Source organism: Euwallacea fornicatus, chromosome 18 (genome assembly GCF_040115645.1).
Source record: "Euwallacea fornicatus isolate EFF26 chromosome 18, ASM4011564v1, whole genome shotgun sequence".
NCBI lineage: Eukaryota > Metazoa > Arthropoda > Insecta > Coleoptera > Curculionidae > Euwallacea > Euwallacea fornicatus.
In genome coordinates this window covers 4,125,799-4,142,747 of record NC_089558.1, presented here as the reverse complement: position 1 = coordinate 4,142,747, position 16,949 = coordinate 4,125,799, and the positions used below count along the sequence as shown (strand labels likewise).

General features: G+C 36.3%; 2 protein-coding genes across 8 annotated transcripts; one reads left to right on the top strand and one right to left on the bottom strand.

The window, feature by feature from the left end:
- The first annotated feature begins 161 nt into the window (after positions 1–161).
- On the top strand, positions 162–3,868 carry LOC136344800 (gastrula zinc finger protein XlCGF26.1-like). 2 transcript variants are annotated; one of them, XM_066292577.1, is made up of 7 exons: positions 162–470; positions 2,166–2,356; positions 2,415–2,687; positions 2,740–2,922; positions 2,980–3,171; positions 3,225–3,340; positions 3,394–3,868. In XM_066292577.1, the coding sequence occupies exons 1-7, from the start codon at positions 348–350 to the stop codon at positions 3,780–3,782; spliced, it is 1,467 nt and encodes a 488-aa protein (XP_066148674.1). In that variant the 5' UTR covers positions 162–347; the 3' UTR covers positions 3,783–3,868. The 2 variants fall into 2 exon arrangements, with proteins under 2 accessions (XP_066148674.1, XP_066148675.1); XM_066292578.1 differs by lacking the exon at positions 162–470 and adding an exon at positions 920–1,099.
- Positions 3,869–4,416: 548 nt separating this feature from the next.
- Positions 4,417–15,232, bottom strand: Dbx. 6 transcript variants are annotated; one of them, XM_066292579.1, is made up of 6 exons: positions 15,098–15,232; positions 12,216–12,666; positions 8,014–8,196; positions 7,698–7,921; positions 4,886–5,056; positions 4,417–4,826 (listed from the first exon to the last, which is right to left on the bottom strand). In XM_066292579.1, exons 2-6 carry the CDS (start codon positions 12,664–12,666, stop codon positions 4,638–4,640), a joined length of 1,218 nt encoding a protein of 405 aa, XP_066148676.1. In that variant the 5' UTR covers positions 15,098–15,232; the 3' UTR covers positions 4,417–4,637. The 6 variants fall into 6 exon arrangements, with proteins under 6 accessions (XP_066148676.1, XP_066148680.1, XP_066148679.1 ...); XM_066292583.1 differs by having other exon boundaries at positions 4,417–4,811; XM_066292582.1 differs by having other exon boundaries at positions 8,014–8,184.
- Between the last annotated feature and the right edge of the window lie 1,717 nt (positions 15,233–16,949).

Sequence of the window (16,949 nt, the reverse complement as noted above, 5' to 3'; positions counted from 1 at the left end):
TTGTGTTTTAGTTTTATTCCTGCTGTAGTAACGATTTAAAGAAATATATTACGCTAACAAGATTTTCAGCATCTGAATGATGTCATAGATATTTCTTGATTCTGATTGGTCAAAATTGTTTGTCAACCACTCTTCAATGTCGCTTACGTCTACATAATTTTAATGTCATTTTGACAATTTACGGTTATGTTTCGTTGGGTGTTTATTTGTATTTTATTTCTGTTTATAATTTTATAGGAATACGTTGCTGCTTACAAAAGTATAAAGCAGTGAATTAAATAATAATTATGTGTTTTCAATGGTCATCCCTCTGCATCTATTGATATCGGAGATAGTCAGCTGCGAACATGGGTGGAGCAGGAGTTTGTTGTATATGTCTTCAGGAGTGTATATTCCTTCAAAACCTTACTGAAAGTGACCCTGGAAGGGTGAAAACTATAGAAAAACTTTACTTATGTTTCCCTAATCATGTGAGTATAACAAATAGCTACTGTTATTATGACAGGAATCTAAAAAAATATATTCCTTATGGGTGTTCATATGTAAGGGTCGGGTTTAACAGAACTTAGCTTAAGATATGATTTGGTAACTGGGACTGTGGGAGTATACTTACTATTATATCCAAATAAAGTGTCCCTCTGGATTGAAATAAATGCTTATTATATATGCCTCTCTGAAATAAAGAAATGAACCATTACAGCAGTTTCCTCAAAAAAAAAAATAGAAAAAAATGTCTTGACATTTGATAAATTATTCAGTGGTCGAATATGTTGAAAATGTTAAAATATCTTATTTATTCTAAATTTCAATATGCTTTTCATATATATTTTGTTTGATGGAAGTTCCTAATATATGCTGATATTAGCACATAATCAAAAATTTATACTGGTTTCTATAGATTTCCCAAGTAAAATTTATCTTTGCATGCACCTCATAATTTCCAATTATTTATGAATGTGAGTTATGTAGCCATCCATAACCTCACAAGGCCATCTGTATCTTCATGTGGTTATAATAGAGCCCCTCATTATCCAAGCCAGCAATGATATTTCTGAATTTGATACCAGTGATTTTCATCAACAGACTAACTGATAGCCGAGTAAGTAAATAAAATAATAAACATATATAAACCTATATGTTCTATATATATTTTTTTGCAATTATTTTTGTTACACTCATAATTAAATGACATTTCATTTTTCTATGTGTTTTATAGTTCCTATGTATATGATTTATTTTTTAATTAAAACGGCACTGTGTAACATTTTTATTTTATATAAAACCTATATTTCATTATTAGTAGAGTTGTTAAATAATTAAAACATTAAAATAGGTTAAAATACTAGAATTTACTAAACAATCAAATAACAATTACTTTAATATAAATCAAATTTAGTGAAAAGTAGTTTTAACAAAACATGGTCTGTAAAAACTAGTGATTATTAACATTTTCTAGATTAAAACTGAAATCAACTAACTTTCTTGGGGAATTGTACTTTTGACTAGGCCAATCTAGAATTTTCTAAGGTTGATAGTTAATAGTAGTTTTTTTAGCTAAATTGGATTTTGATAGTATATGTATACAGGATATCTCCTATTAGTAGAGAAATTTCAAAAAAGTAAACATTACATTTAAAAATCGAAAAATGGGGTCATTTCTGATTAAACAAGAAGTGCTAGATAAACATTATTAATGTTAATTAATCGACTCTATTGTCATATAGCTTCCTTCTAAATTTCAGCTTTCTAAGTTTAAAAATAAAAAAGTTATAAGGGCGAGCCATCGTCTTGAATTATCTGAATATATATATACATATATATATTTAGCACCATTTCGAACCACTGTTATCACTTGTATATTTATTTCAGATCCATTTTATGTAGAATCTGCTGTTATGACTCATTTCTTTATTTCCCAGACGCAGTATAGTCCTTTTAATTTCTCAATTTTAATATCTTATGGCCAATTTGCTTTAATTGATTGTATTTGGCTTAAATATTTTGTTACGAACGTTACTTTAAACCCATAAAATGATTTATTGTCCGGTTAAAATGGCTGCACCAAGAGCAGTCAAAATATAAAGCAACACCCTGTCACTACCTCTCTATACCTACTCATCTATAATATACCCTGTATTATTTAGTCCCTCTTATCACATTTCCAGCAATGGCATGATACATTTACAATCTGTTCAGAATGTTTGGAAAAATTAGAAAGTACCTACCAATTTATACAACTTTGCATAAAAAGTGAACATTATCGAAAAGAACAATTGAAGAGCTTTGATCCAACACCCTTAGATGATCATGAGTTGAAAGCTTGCTTTACGTGTTTCGACTGTAACAAATCATTCAGGTTTAACCACTTTTTACCTCATAATATTACATCAAATAATATTTAATAATAATTTTAGATTAAAGCGCACCTTGATCCTTCATATTACAAGAATACATATTAAATCCAAAAGACATTCCAAAGAAAAACATTCCGAGTCAGATGATGTGTTTGGTGTCCAGGATGGTGGAAAACTTCAAGCTAAAGAGGAGCTCAAACTTGATATAGATGAGGTGAAAAATGAGTTGCTTTTAGATTCTAAAAATGAACATCTGCATTTGAAATCTGAGGAGAATTACTGTAGCGAACAGGAAGTTGGTAATGATGAGATTAATGGAAGTGGATCTTCTAGGTGAGGTAGTGTTTAGTAGTAAAATTAAAGTTACAAAGAAAAGTTTATTTAGTGACGACGAAATTCTCAAAGAAAAAGAGCGCAGCAAAGGCAAGAAGCGCGGACCAAAACTGAAGTCGCTTCAAAAATGTCCCTATTGTACCTTAGAATTCAATCGAACAGATAGATATGTTCACCATGTCCGCTCAAAGCACACGTTTGAGAAACCCTTCAGATGTAGTCTTTGTGAAGCCAAGTAAGAGACCTAGTAATGATTCTTGTAAGTTATCTCTGATTTATTTTGTATTTGTAGATATTGTAGTCAACACAATTTAAACATACATATGCGAAAGCATCGAAATGAAAAACCGTTTGTTTGTTCCACGTGTGGTAAGTGCTTTACTTCTTCCAACGATTTGTGGCAGCACAATAAGATCCATGACCAAGTGAGACAGTATGGTTGTGATGAGTGCGAGAGGTGCTTCAAGACTCACAGTAACTTAAGGTTGTTTTTATTTGCATTATGAAGTAGGAAGTAGACAAGATTTCTGGTTTCAGAACTCATAAGCTGCAAATGCATCAGGACCCGAGCGTATGGAAATTCGTATGCACAGTTTGTGGCAAAAAATTCCCCCTTAATAATAATCTCGTTAAACACATGCGTCGTCATGAAGGTGCGTTTTGTATTATTTGCCATTACGTCATCTTTTTTATATTAATTTTTCAGGTATAAAGGACTTCTTATGCCACTTATGTGACAAGAAGTTCGTCGAGAAAATCGACTTACAGTCCCATCTTCTCAGCCATTCCAACGAGAGACATTTTAAGTGCGAATTATGTTACAAAGAGTACAAAAAGAAGGAGACTTTAAGGCGTCACATGAAGATCGAGCACGGTCTGGGCAATTTTGTTGTCAAAAAACCAGAAAAGAAGTTGCAGTGTCCCATGTGCCCCAAGATATTTGCGTTTAACAATAAGCTGCAACGACACATTCTGACGCACACCGGAGAGAAACCTTATAAATGCGAATATTGCGACAAGAGATTTAGGGATAGTTACGATAGGAATAGTCATATCAGGCAGGCGCATAACTTTGAACCGAAAAATTCTTTGTAACTTGAGCCAGCGTTGTGTACAAATTTGTTTATTGTCCATTCCAGTATGTAAGTTTTTCTAATAAATATTTATCTTTATAGGATTAATTTCTGTTTAACATAAATTTCCAAAATTGTTTCCTTATTTTACTTTCCTTACTTCCAAAATTTGAGTACTTAGGTAATTTCTATACCCGGAAAAGAATATCGTATGAAGGGATGTCGTAAAGTATAAGATGTACAGAGGCATTTAAATTAAAATAAATACCTTTTTGCACTATATTTTGAAATAAAAAGACATGAGTTAATTTTTGTGAGGAAATGCGGATTTTTCCGTGTTTTTGAAAAAATAGCGTTTCAAAGTAAATCAATTTTCTTTGGCTCTTTATGGTCTATGCAGAGCCCAGCCTTTTATGTCTTGGGTTCTTTCTTAGTTTTTAGTACACACTCGGAAGGGAAAATATTTTACATCTTCATACTATGTCTCGCGAGTATAGAGTTCGAATTTCATCTATCAATGTTCACCACCACAGATAATTTTTCTTCCGCTATTCCCTTAATTTGAAGCAATGCTTTTAATAACCATCATCATATATAGTTGTGCATCCGATCCACGAACGGAAAATTGGAAACAGAATATTCAATAAAAAAAAAACCAATTTATCATAATTTATTCGTGTATAATCTTTACAGAATAATGTTAAAAGTCTGTACAAAAAAGCCTGTTCTCACACATTCCAAACTTATCTGACCTCCCACAGTTCACACATTATTTACAACAAAACCCAGAGGCATAAGGAGTACCTAACTACTTGATAAGTAGATTGTAGAGAATTAACAAAATCTTCATAATACACAATGAGACTTATTTCACAGATCACGTGACGTTAATTTCTTCGTCACTATCATTGGAACTATCATACTCCATGCCATCATATGCAGCGTTCTGATATCCTGGCGACATAACGTGGGGGTGACTGGTCTCAGGAACGTTTAAGTCTTGGTTAGACAGATGGCGGTCTTCAGAAGGTGAGTTTGCGGGAGATATGTCCTGCAAAGACCGATTCTGTAATTTTAATAATTTCTAGTGCGAAATCTTAGAGATTTTAATGCATCTCGACTCACCTGGACGTCTGACAAGTCAAGTTTGGGCCTATCCCCATCGGCATCGCTTAAATCTGGATGAGGGTTGTTTTTGTTGGGTAGGGTTTGTTCGCGTGAGCCTCCCGAAGCCAACAATTCGCGCTCTTTGGAATTTCTCCATTTCATTCTACGGTTTTGGAACCAAATTTTCACCTAAAAATCATCAAAAATTAAATATTTTGAAATTGAATGAATTTATTAACGTTTGGTCCGATAAAATTATCAGCATTCCTCCATAGTCCATGAACTGGCCCGTTTTTCAACCCCACTCCCCCTCCTCGACGAGGGCGCACTCAACCACCCGCTCGTACCGGGGAGGGGCGAACGTCCTCCTGCCATTGGCCGCTTCGTTTTCTTACATTGTCTTAAACCCCGCCTCTCTCTGTTCAGGGTCCGGGGGTGATCAGATCGCAACCCCCGCCGAGCTCCTTAAATACTCGTTTAAATAGGCGCCTTTGCGATTAAAATCTAATTTAATAGTAGTTTAGCCAGATTGCGACTGAGTTGATTGTTTAATACGATTGAAATTAGGGTGGTGGGGGCAAGACGGGGGGAGGATCACGTTTATGACGTCTTGCGAACGGGAAATGCACGGTGATTTTGCGAAAATGGGTATTGTGATGACGATTGTAGGATTCTAAAAGGGCTGGCGTCGATTTTGGGGGTGATTTATTTGCAGTTCAAGTGGGTTTTGATGGGACATAGAGAGATGTTTATTGTTTCATGTAAAATACGTCACTAAACCAGTAACGCATTAAATAGGAGGGTGGCGATAGCGATGACTATAAAAGAAAACTGCGAATCTAAAATTGTCTTTCCTCGAGAAATATCTGCACTTTATCGATCTTTATAAGGGTCGGCCACGACAATTTCCCTTTAAGGGCGCATAATAATTTCTATTGGGTGCACGTGTCTCTTTGAAGTGGAGCCTTTGTAATGTAGAGCTGTGCCAGTGACAGTAAATTCATGGTCTTAAGTTCTATTAGCGAATCAGATCCGCAGATTACGGTCGTAAAGGACAGTTATTGCATGGTTTTTGGAGGTTTTAGAGGAGATATGCGCAAGTTTTTCCGATGAGAAGTTAGGTGATCTTAATTGCAAGACAACATGATTATTTGGTTCATATTGATCCAACTACTTATTTTACATCTCTAAATAAGTTTGTATCGATAGCCAGAATCAATACGTCAAAAATCGATGATATTGGAAACGTTGATAAATACCAACTGAGATATGACCGTTATTACCATGGTAAAGTGAGACGAAACGTAAACTAATTTTTATTAATTATTTTAAATGTAGTTTTGCTGCCAATTCATTTGCATCACGCTGGAAAATGATCTTTTTGTCACGGCATTGTGAAACGAAGCGGTAACTAATTTTTATGAATTATATTTTATATAGTTTCACCGCCATTTCGTTTGTAACATGCCAAGGGATGAAAGTTGTTATTGCAACGTGGCACGGCATGTTAATTTTTTTTTAATGTAGTTCCAATACAATTTTCTAGTTCGCCACATTCAATCGGTCATCGAATTTTGTCTGAAAAGTAACCGTAGAATGTATCTTTTGTATGATATAACCCCCTAATGTTTTAATTTATGGTCCGCAACGAATTCACATCTAAGTTTCGTTTTTTTGAGCCAATTTTCCATCCAGCAATCAACAGTGGCTGTCTCAATTTAGAAGCACTCAGTGACTGATAATGGACAGAGTATACGTATATGTACAGAGAGGGCTCTATTCTCTGTCTAAAAACACTCTCAATAGAATACTTTTTTGGAACCCTAGGGCTCAATTTGTTAGTAAACTGACATTTTTTGAACGAATGAAATTGTTGAATAGTTTTCGTGAAATTCGCACTAACCGAGATAAACCATCATTTTCTCGGTTTATGTATGCCGAATGGTAAGTAATTTGTCCTTTGAATATTTATTTCTCGAAACAAAAATAATAATATACGGATAAATGAAGAAAAATCGAATCATATAAATAAGAAAAAATCATCTGCTATGCCTCCCCTTGCAGATAATATAATTTATTTGACCGAAATCGGCGACTTCTGGCGTTGACGTTTCTTTTATTCCCGACAATATAATCGGGCCTGCGATTTTACGGCAATTTACAAGTGTGTTTGTGATTTGTATACTAAACACAAAGTAATATATCTTGAGCCGTTTAACTCCCGAGGGGTGCCCGATATTGGGCCTACGTTTTCCCATCACAGGCCAGAAATTTCCTCCCCTTCATGCTTTCAAAAACCACTGATTCTGGCTCATTTATTAGCTTCAAACATTTCAATTGTTTTTGTTTACTTTCTTAAACGGCCAATTATTAAGATTTAAAAATATATTAATTATTAAATAATTGACCGGGTGATGTTCATCAAGATTCAAATTGCATTATGATATCTTTAATTTTTACCATCAAATTTCTGATATTTCCTAAACGGGGCCAGTTAATATCCGGAGTAATCGAACGCGAAAAGTATTTTTTCGTGTCGAAAGATAGAGACCAAAGCGAACGAGAGACGGCAAACCCACACCCTCGTTAGTGCCTATCAAAAACATATGTTGCCTATCTAACGCACTGGATAATAACGGAGCAGAGACTTTTGGGGAGGCATTCCGGAGCCAAAGAGCCATTCCGAGTGACGCGCAATCGATCAGAGCCCAGAAATCTGATACACCGCTTTATTGTACCCCGTATTATTTTCGCTGATGCTTTTTGTAAACGATGGAGTGAATGGGGGATAATTTGTATCCCTTTTGTTGCCTATAAGAATGATACTAACCTGACTGTCTTTGAGGCCCAATTTCTCAGCCAGCTTCTTCCTATCGGGCTTGCTGATGTATTTTTGTATTTGAAATCGACGTTCCAAACCTTTTCGTTGCAAGTCGCTGAAAACGGCCCTGCGCATCATACCACGTCGGGGTTTTCCCCGACCGCTGTGTGCCCATGGAAATGTACCGGGTAATGGGAACACGGCCGATTGAGCTCCTGACACTGGAGTCGAAACTATAATTAATATGTCGATTATGAAATTGTTTAGAAATTTCATTAAAATCTCAGATATTTGCTTAACGAATCAGTGTTGAAAAAAATCTTACCTGTGAGATAAGGCTGAGGTCTACAGTGCGCTAGAAGGAGATGAGGGTTAAATTGGGGTGGCCGGCTTGGTACTGGTTTTGCTATCGAGGGTGAATGGCCGGGGGTTCCTCCATTGCCGAGGTATGATTGCAAGCCCAGGAGATTGGGGTGGGCCACGTGAATGAAGTTTTCTGGAAAATGGACTGTCTCTTTATGAAGTATCAATCAGAAGAAACATTTGAGTTTGAAAATATCTCTTCAGGGAAAATATTTGGGTAGAATGTTTGATACGCAGAGATTTCCCTCAAGTTTGCTCCATGCTGCCAAGGAGATTTGGCAGCCAATGGACCGTTATCAGTTACTATAGTTTTTATTTACATTATATTAACAACTACTGGTATATTTTTAAAGTCCATTACGTCACGTCTCAGTGACTTCTCCGTATTTTCACGCTTCTCCCACAAGTGTTGGAGCGCTCCCGCTGGCAGCACCCAAGGAGGAAATGACGTCACACACCTCAACACCTCCGTCAAGTGCTGCGACGCCTCGGTTTCGCTTTCGGCTTTGTTGTACGTCCGTCTCGCTTTATTCTCCACAAAGCGCCCCTTTAGGGGTTTATCCAGAAAATTTATGTTGTTTTCGATGAAGTCCACCTTCTGTGGAAGCTGATAAATATTTCCCATTAGGTATTCCAAGTTTTCAGAATGCCCCCTACAGCTATTTTTAAACCTGAATAAAATATCACTCCTACGTTTCTCCCTCAAAAAGGAAAACGATCCGTTTCAAAAGTCAGACGTCAAGAAATTGAAGGAAAATCTCTATAATAATCATATCAGACCAAACCTCAATAAAGTGAAAATTCCCGCAATTTTCCCTTGATATCGTATGTATGGAAATCGTCGAAAATGGGAAAGGAGAAGAAAATAAAATGGAAATATCCAGGCGGGTTTTATCCCCACAGTGAATGTCAATTCGTTCGTTGTTTCCAGATTTAGCATACTGAACGCCAAGGAATTTGAATTAATGCGAATTATTACGGATCTGGAGTGTCGACTTTTCGGCATTTCGATGTAGGGCACGGAGTCTGTTGGTGACGTAGCGCTGTAATCTGATTACTTATACTATGTGTTGTAAGAAGCTACTACCCCCTATAAACGTAATCATGACAAACAAAAATAGAAGTCAGGACAAGAAGTGTTAACACATGCGTGGATTAGGACTTCCTAATACACATGTGTTTTAAAAACAAATGAATGCAGGACACAACGTAATGAATTTCCATAATAATATTAGAAATGTCAAACCATCGTCTAGTCAGCCATTGTGAAAGTGGTTATGCGCAAGTACATTTAAATTTAAAATTGCAGCATTTGTTGGGAACGACCCACTTGTTCTTGGTTGTACTGTTAGTAATCATGACTACCTTGATCACTTTTTCATGTTTGGTTTACCATGCGTAAAGAACTCCTTTTGATAGAACTGTATGGTTGTACCTTAAGATTTAGCGTTTGAGATCTCAATTTCAAGTAAAGAGGAATTTTGCGGTACCACGGTGCCTTTGAAACTTTGTATCGAAGTCTACCTGTCTAGCATATTCTATGGTGAATGGATTTCGAGGGTATTTCGAAAACTTGCTCATTCCAAAATCCTACCCCAAAATCTTAATAACAGTTTTCCACCGCAAACAAAGAACTCCATACACATAAAAATTATCTCCCAATATTTTTCCAAGGAATTAAATAAACCCTCTGGGGCAAACCACCCAGATTCGAAACTCCCCGTTTTATAACACCTTATAAAAACAACCCATTATGTATCTATCTATTAACAATGCGCTACAAACCACCAAGTACAGAAGAGCAAACAAAGGGCTTTTTTAAGGCTAATCCTCGGCCAGTATTTACTATGAGGCTTAAGAAACCCCTGCCTTCGATACTGTTAAATGGGCGTGTTATTTTTATAGCCTAACCATGTATTTTTATTATTAAAGGGATTGCTCTTTTTAATACCCCGTGCATTCACGGCCATAAAACCTGGTCGTGAATGATTCAGAGATATTTTTTTATCCATGATGGGCGTACATAATAAAAAAAATCGTTTTGATATAAAGAGAAATTATATCGTTTGGTCCAAACAGAATTATGTGTATGTTTCTCAGAGAATGTGTCGTGTATTAACGCAATATCTAATGAGCATCTCAAAATGCGATATTAGGCAACCAATAATGCGTAAAATAAGTGATTTTGGGAGTAATAACAAGAGCAAAGAGTGCCATGAACATTGTTCCCATAGCAACGTGACACGAAATGTCAAATAATTTTTGTTTCTCCGCCGCCATTTAGTCAATTTAGCAGAGTAGAATTTAGTTTTTGTATCAACTTTAAAGTGAATTTTTTCAGGAAACCAATCATGGCAGGTAAATAATTGTTGGACAATAACAGTCCTCTAATGTTCACATTTATGTAACTACAAAAATCAGCTTCCAAATTTTGTTTTTTGAGCAATTTTTCCATTATTCTATCCCGCTGAAAAACCTCTTCGATTTGCCAAATATTTCGTTCACAGATTATGGAGTAATACGTTCCTCTTGAGCTTACGTTTCGCATCGAATATTTGAATATTTAGCGAAGAGGAAAGCCGAAACTGGGATAATACTAGAATTTAAACTGGACTGAATTTCAACACCTTAACCTCAAGAAAACGGTTGTAGCCTTCCATGAACACGTTGTGTATATCTGAATACTGCGCTCTTCGTTTACCATACTTCATTATTGCTTCATAAATGGAAATATTCTTTGCAAAACCCAAGAAAGTAAAAAAGCAACATAATTGAATTAAAAACTTGATTTAGTCGATCACTTATTGGTAAAGTACGCTGTACAGGATGTCTTAAATCGGATAGTTTAACAGAATGTTCCAATAATTACTAACGTTAAGACATGACTCTTGCAATCTTGTACTCGATTTTTATAAAACAGCAGTTGAGAATGACAGAAATGTCGTTGTCATTTTAGTTTTGTAGCTATGGAGTGTTTTCCCTTTAAGGCCCATTTGTTGAACGCAATCTTGGTGAACCTAAGCCCGTAAATTTTCATATCTAATAGAAATGGATTGCTGTCACAATAACAGCAATCTGACGAATTGGACAGAGACCAATCCCTTTATTCAACGGCACTTTAAACACGAACAATAAAAATGACTAAGTCATTTTAACATTTTACAAAAACATAATTGTCTTTATTTTGAATTCGCACACCAACTTGTGATAGATCGTTGTAAAGAAAATTTTATGCTGATGGCACCAAACATCATAATGAAACAAATTTAGCTATATTGACGCGTTGAGTGCGCCCTGATTCAGGTGCCGGAATTTGTCATTGTACAATTTCAAAATAGTAAAGTTGAAGTCCCTCTCTATTAAACCGTGAATCATAAATAAATAAGTGTCATTTACGTCAGAAATGGTAAAGTGTGAATGAAAGGAGCCAGCCATTTTACAGAAACAGCCAGTATACGAAAACGAGTTAGGTTTAACAGACCTAAGTTGGTAAAAGCATAATTGACCCGCTCAGCATGGACAGTAATAATTTAGTGTTTTCACATAATCCTAATGCGAATCATATATGTATAGAGTGATTCACAACTATTGCAAAAAATTAGGGGTATATTCCTTGCATCAAAGTAATAGTTGTTTTGTGACTTGTGAGATTATAGAGGGAATATCCTGAAGGCCAATACACAACTACAATATAACAATTAAATAAAAAATACGGCACATTTGCATACTTCGATATTTATGAATCACCCTGTATTTATTCCAATCTCCCTGACGATGTATCCTGTGATTATATTTCATATTAAAATTCATTTAATTCTTCCTTCATTTCTATCGTCTTTTAACATAACTTAATTCAAAAAATCAATAAATTAATCTAAAATATCACTCAATATATAATTATCTAAAACTTCTGCATCTGCCCACCCCAACAACTTAATTCGCTCTCTCTCCTTCTCAATCAAGAGTTTGCCAGTTGCAAACTCCAATTTCAGTCGATAATTTCGACAAATGGCTGAGAACTTTCTGACATGTTATTGTGGAATTGAAATTGCCCCAATTCGTGCCCGTCTGAATAATAAACTGCCTGTTTCCCTACTTGATATTTCCATTTCAATTTTATGACGATTATGAGCCCTTTTGGGTGAAATAACCCTTAATACTCACCACTACATCCATTCCTCTGCACCTCCCTTTTCTCGTCCCCAAGTATTGCACTAACACTAAATTTCAATACTGGTTTGTTGTCCTTGATTAAAGTGTCACTATTAAGTCTGCATTGTAAATAATTACAGTCAAAACGTCCACAGTTGGAGCAAATTCTATTCCGAAGACAATTGAATCTACTAAAGAAATCTCCATGATTCGGAGATAGTCTTTCTTCAGTATGGTCGCTGAGTTCGTCTTCTTGCTTCGGAGAACTTGGGCTGTAGCTGTTTCTTTTGAAGTCTGAATCCGTGAGGTCTTCTGCACGATTGGACTCGCATTCCAACTCCATTTCGGGGGAGATTTTACCATTAGAAAGGAGATTGTCCATGGAAAAGGGGTTTTGGTTGTTGTTCAGGCTTTTTAGCATTTTGGTTCGATGCCCGACGAATTGTAGGGTGTTTTGGAACATCTGCAATGAAAGTTGGTGATTTCGTGAAAATAATTACGACGTCTTTTGCCAGTAACTGAAAAGTTAGGGTCAAGTACTAATGTTTAGTTAACTTTAACATCAAGGTTAGTTCCCATAAACACCAGGACAACTTTCGCAGATACTCAGGATGTGTTTCAAAATTTCGATGGAAATTCGCAAGTAGTTAAAAATAAGTAAATTAATAATCATTCGGCACTTCAGAGGACTAAAATTTCTTTTCTAAACAGCATTCTAGTTGTCTTCTAATCTTCTTCTCTCTGTCTCAATTCAAACAGTTTTCCAAACATTTAATTTATGGTTTTAGAGCGCTTATGACTTTTTTGCGAAAACATAATTAATTATCTTAAATGGAGAAAATTCAGAGTGAGGACAGTATGTAAATTAAAATGAAAAATTAAAAAATGCAACGTAAAAACACAACAGTTAATTTGTAGCGTTTGAACTCAATATCGAAAATTAGACCGCATTGCTCATTAGTGACACACTCAGACAAGTAAGAAAATATTTTGCGGCAAAACAACGGGGACTGACCGTAAATTATGTGACAAATATCTCACAATCTGTAACAGAAAACACTAAATTTCTTCACCAACATAACGCGTCTTTATATGATCTTCTTGTATATTTGCAAAGCATTGAAGTCATATTTCAGTTTCTTAACAATTATATTATAATTAATAACAGTTCACCTTTATAAACCTTTACGCAAATTAAGTTTCTCCTTAATGACGATCCACTGCCTCAGCACTGTCTAGTTTCGAGCAACACGAACCTCTTAAGAGCATTGTTTCCTCGAATTCAATATTAAAGTGATAAATTTTTTCGAAACTTATGTTATTAATAATAAGCCAGCCAGCCGCCTGATGGGCCACCTGTAACGTGACGTCCCCAAAAGCAGGCGTCGCGACGCACTGTATCTCGCGCCGTCCACCGATCACTCTGTACACGACTGATATATTTGCCGGCTGTTCAAAACCACCCTTAACGTTTAAAAAGGGGCAGGCCCAGCGCTATTTTCGAGGGGTGGAGTTTTCTTCTCTATCTTTCCCGTCGAATTGTGCCTCTAACGCGCGGACTCCCTTTTCCTCCGATTTTTGTTTTATTGCGTTATATGAGATGATGATGGGGGTTAGGATTTGAATGTAGCGTGTAGCAATAATTATTATTGCGATACGGGGGCCCCGCTACAGGGTTCATGCAATAGAGAGTGTCGATATATGAGAGGAAATGGTCTGGTGAGTGTATTGGATTTTTCACTGCAAACCTTAGCAATGATGTTAGCCTCAAAAGTTTAACAACTGAGAAATTTCCGTGATTACAAGAATTGTATTTTCTGCTCAATTTATCAAGTATTGGTCGAAAGAACTTCAGTTCCAGTCGGAGGCCATAGATGGCTATGTGCGAACGCCATCTCTGTGGTATACGCACAACTTTCTGTGCCATAATACTTCATGGGCAATTCCCGAGAACCTGCAGAAGTTTCTCGGAAGCCAAATCCCCCAAGGGGCACGAGGCTTCCGCCCATCGCTCCCAATACCGAATCTCCCCGTCATGCTTTATTTATAATACGTAAACTACGACGGTTTGCTATTATTCTTCTTGCGCCCGGCCTGCTGCGGTAGCAGGGGCAATAAAACTCGAATAAAAGACGAAATAAAAACATAAGAGGCATATTTACAAAGGCGGGCCTGCTCGTGATGCATCGCCATTGGCCGGCCGCCAGAGGGCCCCCGGGCCTCCCCTGGCGCCCCCTGCAACTGCCAAGTCTTGCACTAAATCAATGATTTTTTATAATGCCCTGGAATGAATTTCATTTTTGCCCGGGAATTGGGAAGTGGACGAATTCGACCTGTACTTACAACCAATCAAAAATTTTCGTCCCAATGGTAGCTTGGATACATACAGCTATCCTTTTTAAGTTCGCCCATTCGTTCCGTTTGTGAATTCATAATAACGAACTTAACAGAGAAGACATTTTTAAGCCCTTCGAAGGAAACCATCTCTCGAGTGTAATTTTCCTTGGTTCCTGGGATGTAAAGTAAAATAAGAATTGAAAATGGCGATTATTTTCATAAAAGTCATTTTAGTGTTAGATTTTGAAGTGATGGAAGGCATTTTAGCGTTTGAAATTTTCATGCATTATAGAAACGATTAACATTAGGAATAAGGTTTAGGCAATAAGTATTGACCATGACATCATAGTTTTCATCTCGTTTAACTTATGCGGTCAACTAGACGTCAAGTGAGATGGAGTGTGTCACGTCATGGTCAATTTTTATTTCCTAAACAATAAACTCAAATTTGCACTACCACGCATTGATTTGAGAAGCGGTGGTCATGTAACAAACTAAATTTGAAATATATACGCGTATCATTAAAGCCTATTCATTAATATTTACGTATTACTTACCTACAACACATTTACCCGGTGAAGCTCATTACATCACTTGCAGTGACAAAATGAAACGAAAACAGTCACATTAGTGAAAATTCTTACTTAAGGATTTTGGTGGGCGCAAAACGCACCTATAAAAATAACCTTTTAATTATGTTATTTTCAAATGAGTTAAAAATGAAATAATTATTAATAAAATTAATTAAAAATGAGAACTTCTTTTGTTATATATGTTTTTATTGCGATGTTTCAGGTCAATTTTGATACCATTATGTGAAGGTATATTTTACCATAACAATTTGTTTTGCATATATTCAATATAAAAAACAATAAACTGATTTTCATTCAGAGGTCATCAATGTTACATATGCGCTATTATATTATTTTTTAAACTTATTGGCTGCATTTTAAATGTTGGCAGTAAAAAATCCTGCATGGAAAGTGCTTTTTTACATGCAAAATAGGGTTGGTTTAGGGGAGTTCGCTCACATCCTCCCATTATTTTAACTTGGCTGTTTTATCCTTTTTTTGGCTCAATCTATGTAAGCAAATCGAAAATTAGTCAACCGTTATAATGTTCGAAAAACGCGATCTCGCCTGCGTTTGATTTCATTTGTGATCAAAAAAGTTGTTCGCTCTTTTACATACCAAAACGGGTTTCAAAATAGTTTTCGTCCCTTGAAGCCTGAGACAATCGCCTATGATGACGAAGACTACGAATATTTTTTGAACAAACCTTCTCACGTGTGGGTTTCGTAACATCAAAACGGGCAAATTGCCGTGCAAACACACTTAAAAAATTCCCTTTGGATCGAGAAAATAATGATAAATGCGCATTGTTGCCGACTGAAAAAAGACTACAAAACAAACAATTTGTCAAACAAAACGTTGAAAAGAGCTAATCGCTCTCAACGCCCTTTTAAAACCTTTTGAAACCGGTGCGAGCCCAGAGGGTTAAAATTAGACCACCCTGGGTTTGATGGTGCTTAAAGGTGGGCAACCCCATTCTAAACCTCATCAATATCTCAAAAACGCGCGCCGGCACCATTAGACTGTCATCAAGTTTTTCAGTTTAGTATCGAGTCAGTCAGCTTAGAATCGATCCAGTTCAATTAATTGTGTTGTTCGTTAAGTTGTTAAGGGTTTTGTTAAGTTCAATAAATGGGTTTTCACACTTCTATGAAATTTGGAGACGATAATGGGTCGTGAGAACTGCACCAAGTGGTCGCAAGATACATTACGGAGGTAGACGTAAATATTTGCTGACATATGTTTCGCAAAGTCCTGAAGGATGCGCAAATATTTGGTGCACTTTTGCACAGGGCTCCGGTTACAAATGGGTCCTCCCTCATCTAATAGCCTAATAGATTAGAAGGGATTTCCTTTATTTCTGTGGCAAGCTTCATTATTCTCGTTGCTTCGCCTAATTTAAATATTAGAAGGATACATGAATCGATTCGGATCAAAACAATACAAAGCCGTATGATTGCAAAGGGTAAATATTAGTACAAGGACTGGAGGGTCACGTGCGATGTTCTCCATAACAGGAGCTGGTTTCAGAATTTGCATATTTGAATATGGCCCAGAAATATGTAACAAAGCCACTGTGTTTAAAATAAACATGAAGGATTTTTTCATTTTCCATCCGCATGGATTGTTATTGAAATTGGCTGTGTGAGTTTTTAAGCCAAACGCGACCCCAAGACAAACCTTTTCAAAAATTCATCCCCGACATTAAAATTCGTTTCACTTTTTATCCATTGCTGCAAAGCACAATTGCGACACAGTTCCCATTCGTAAACTTTCTATCAATCATCTTAATCGAAACTGATTTGTCATCATTTCCATTGTGTGCCCAGTTTTGCGA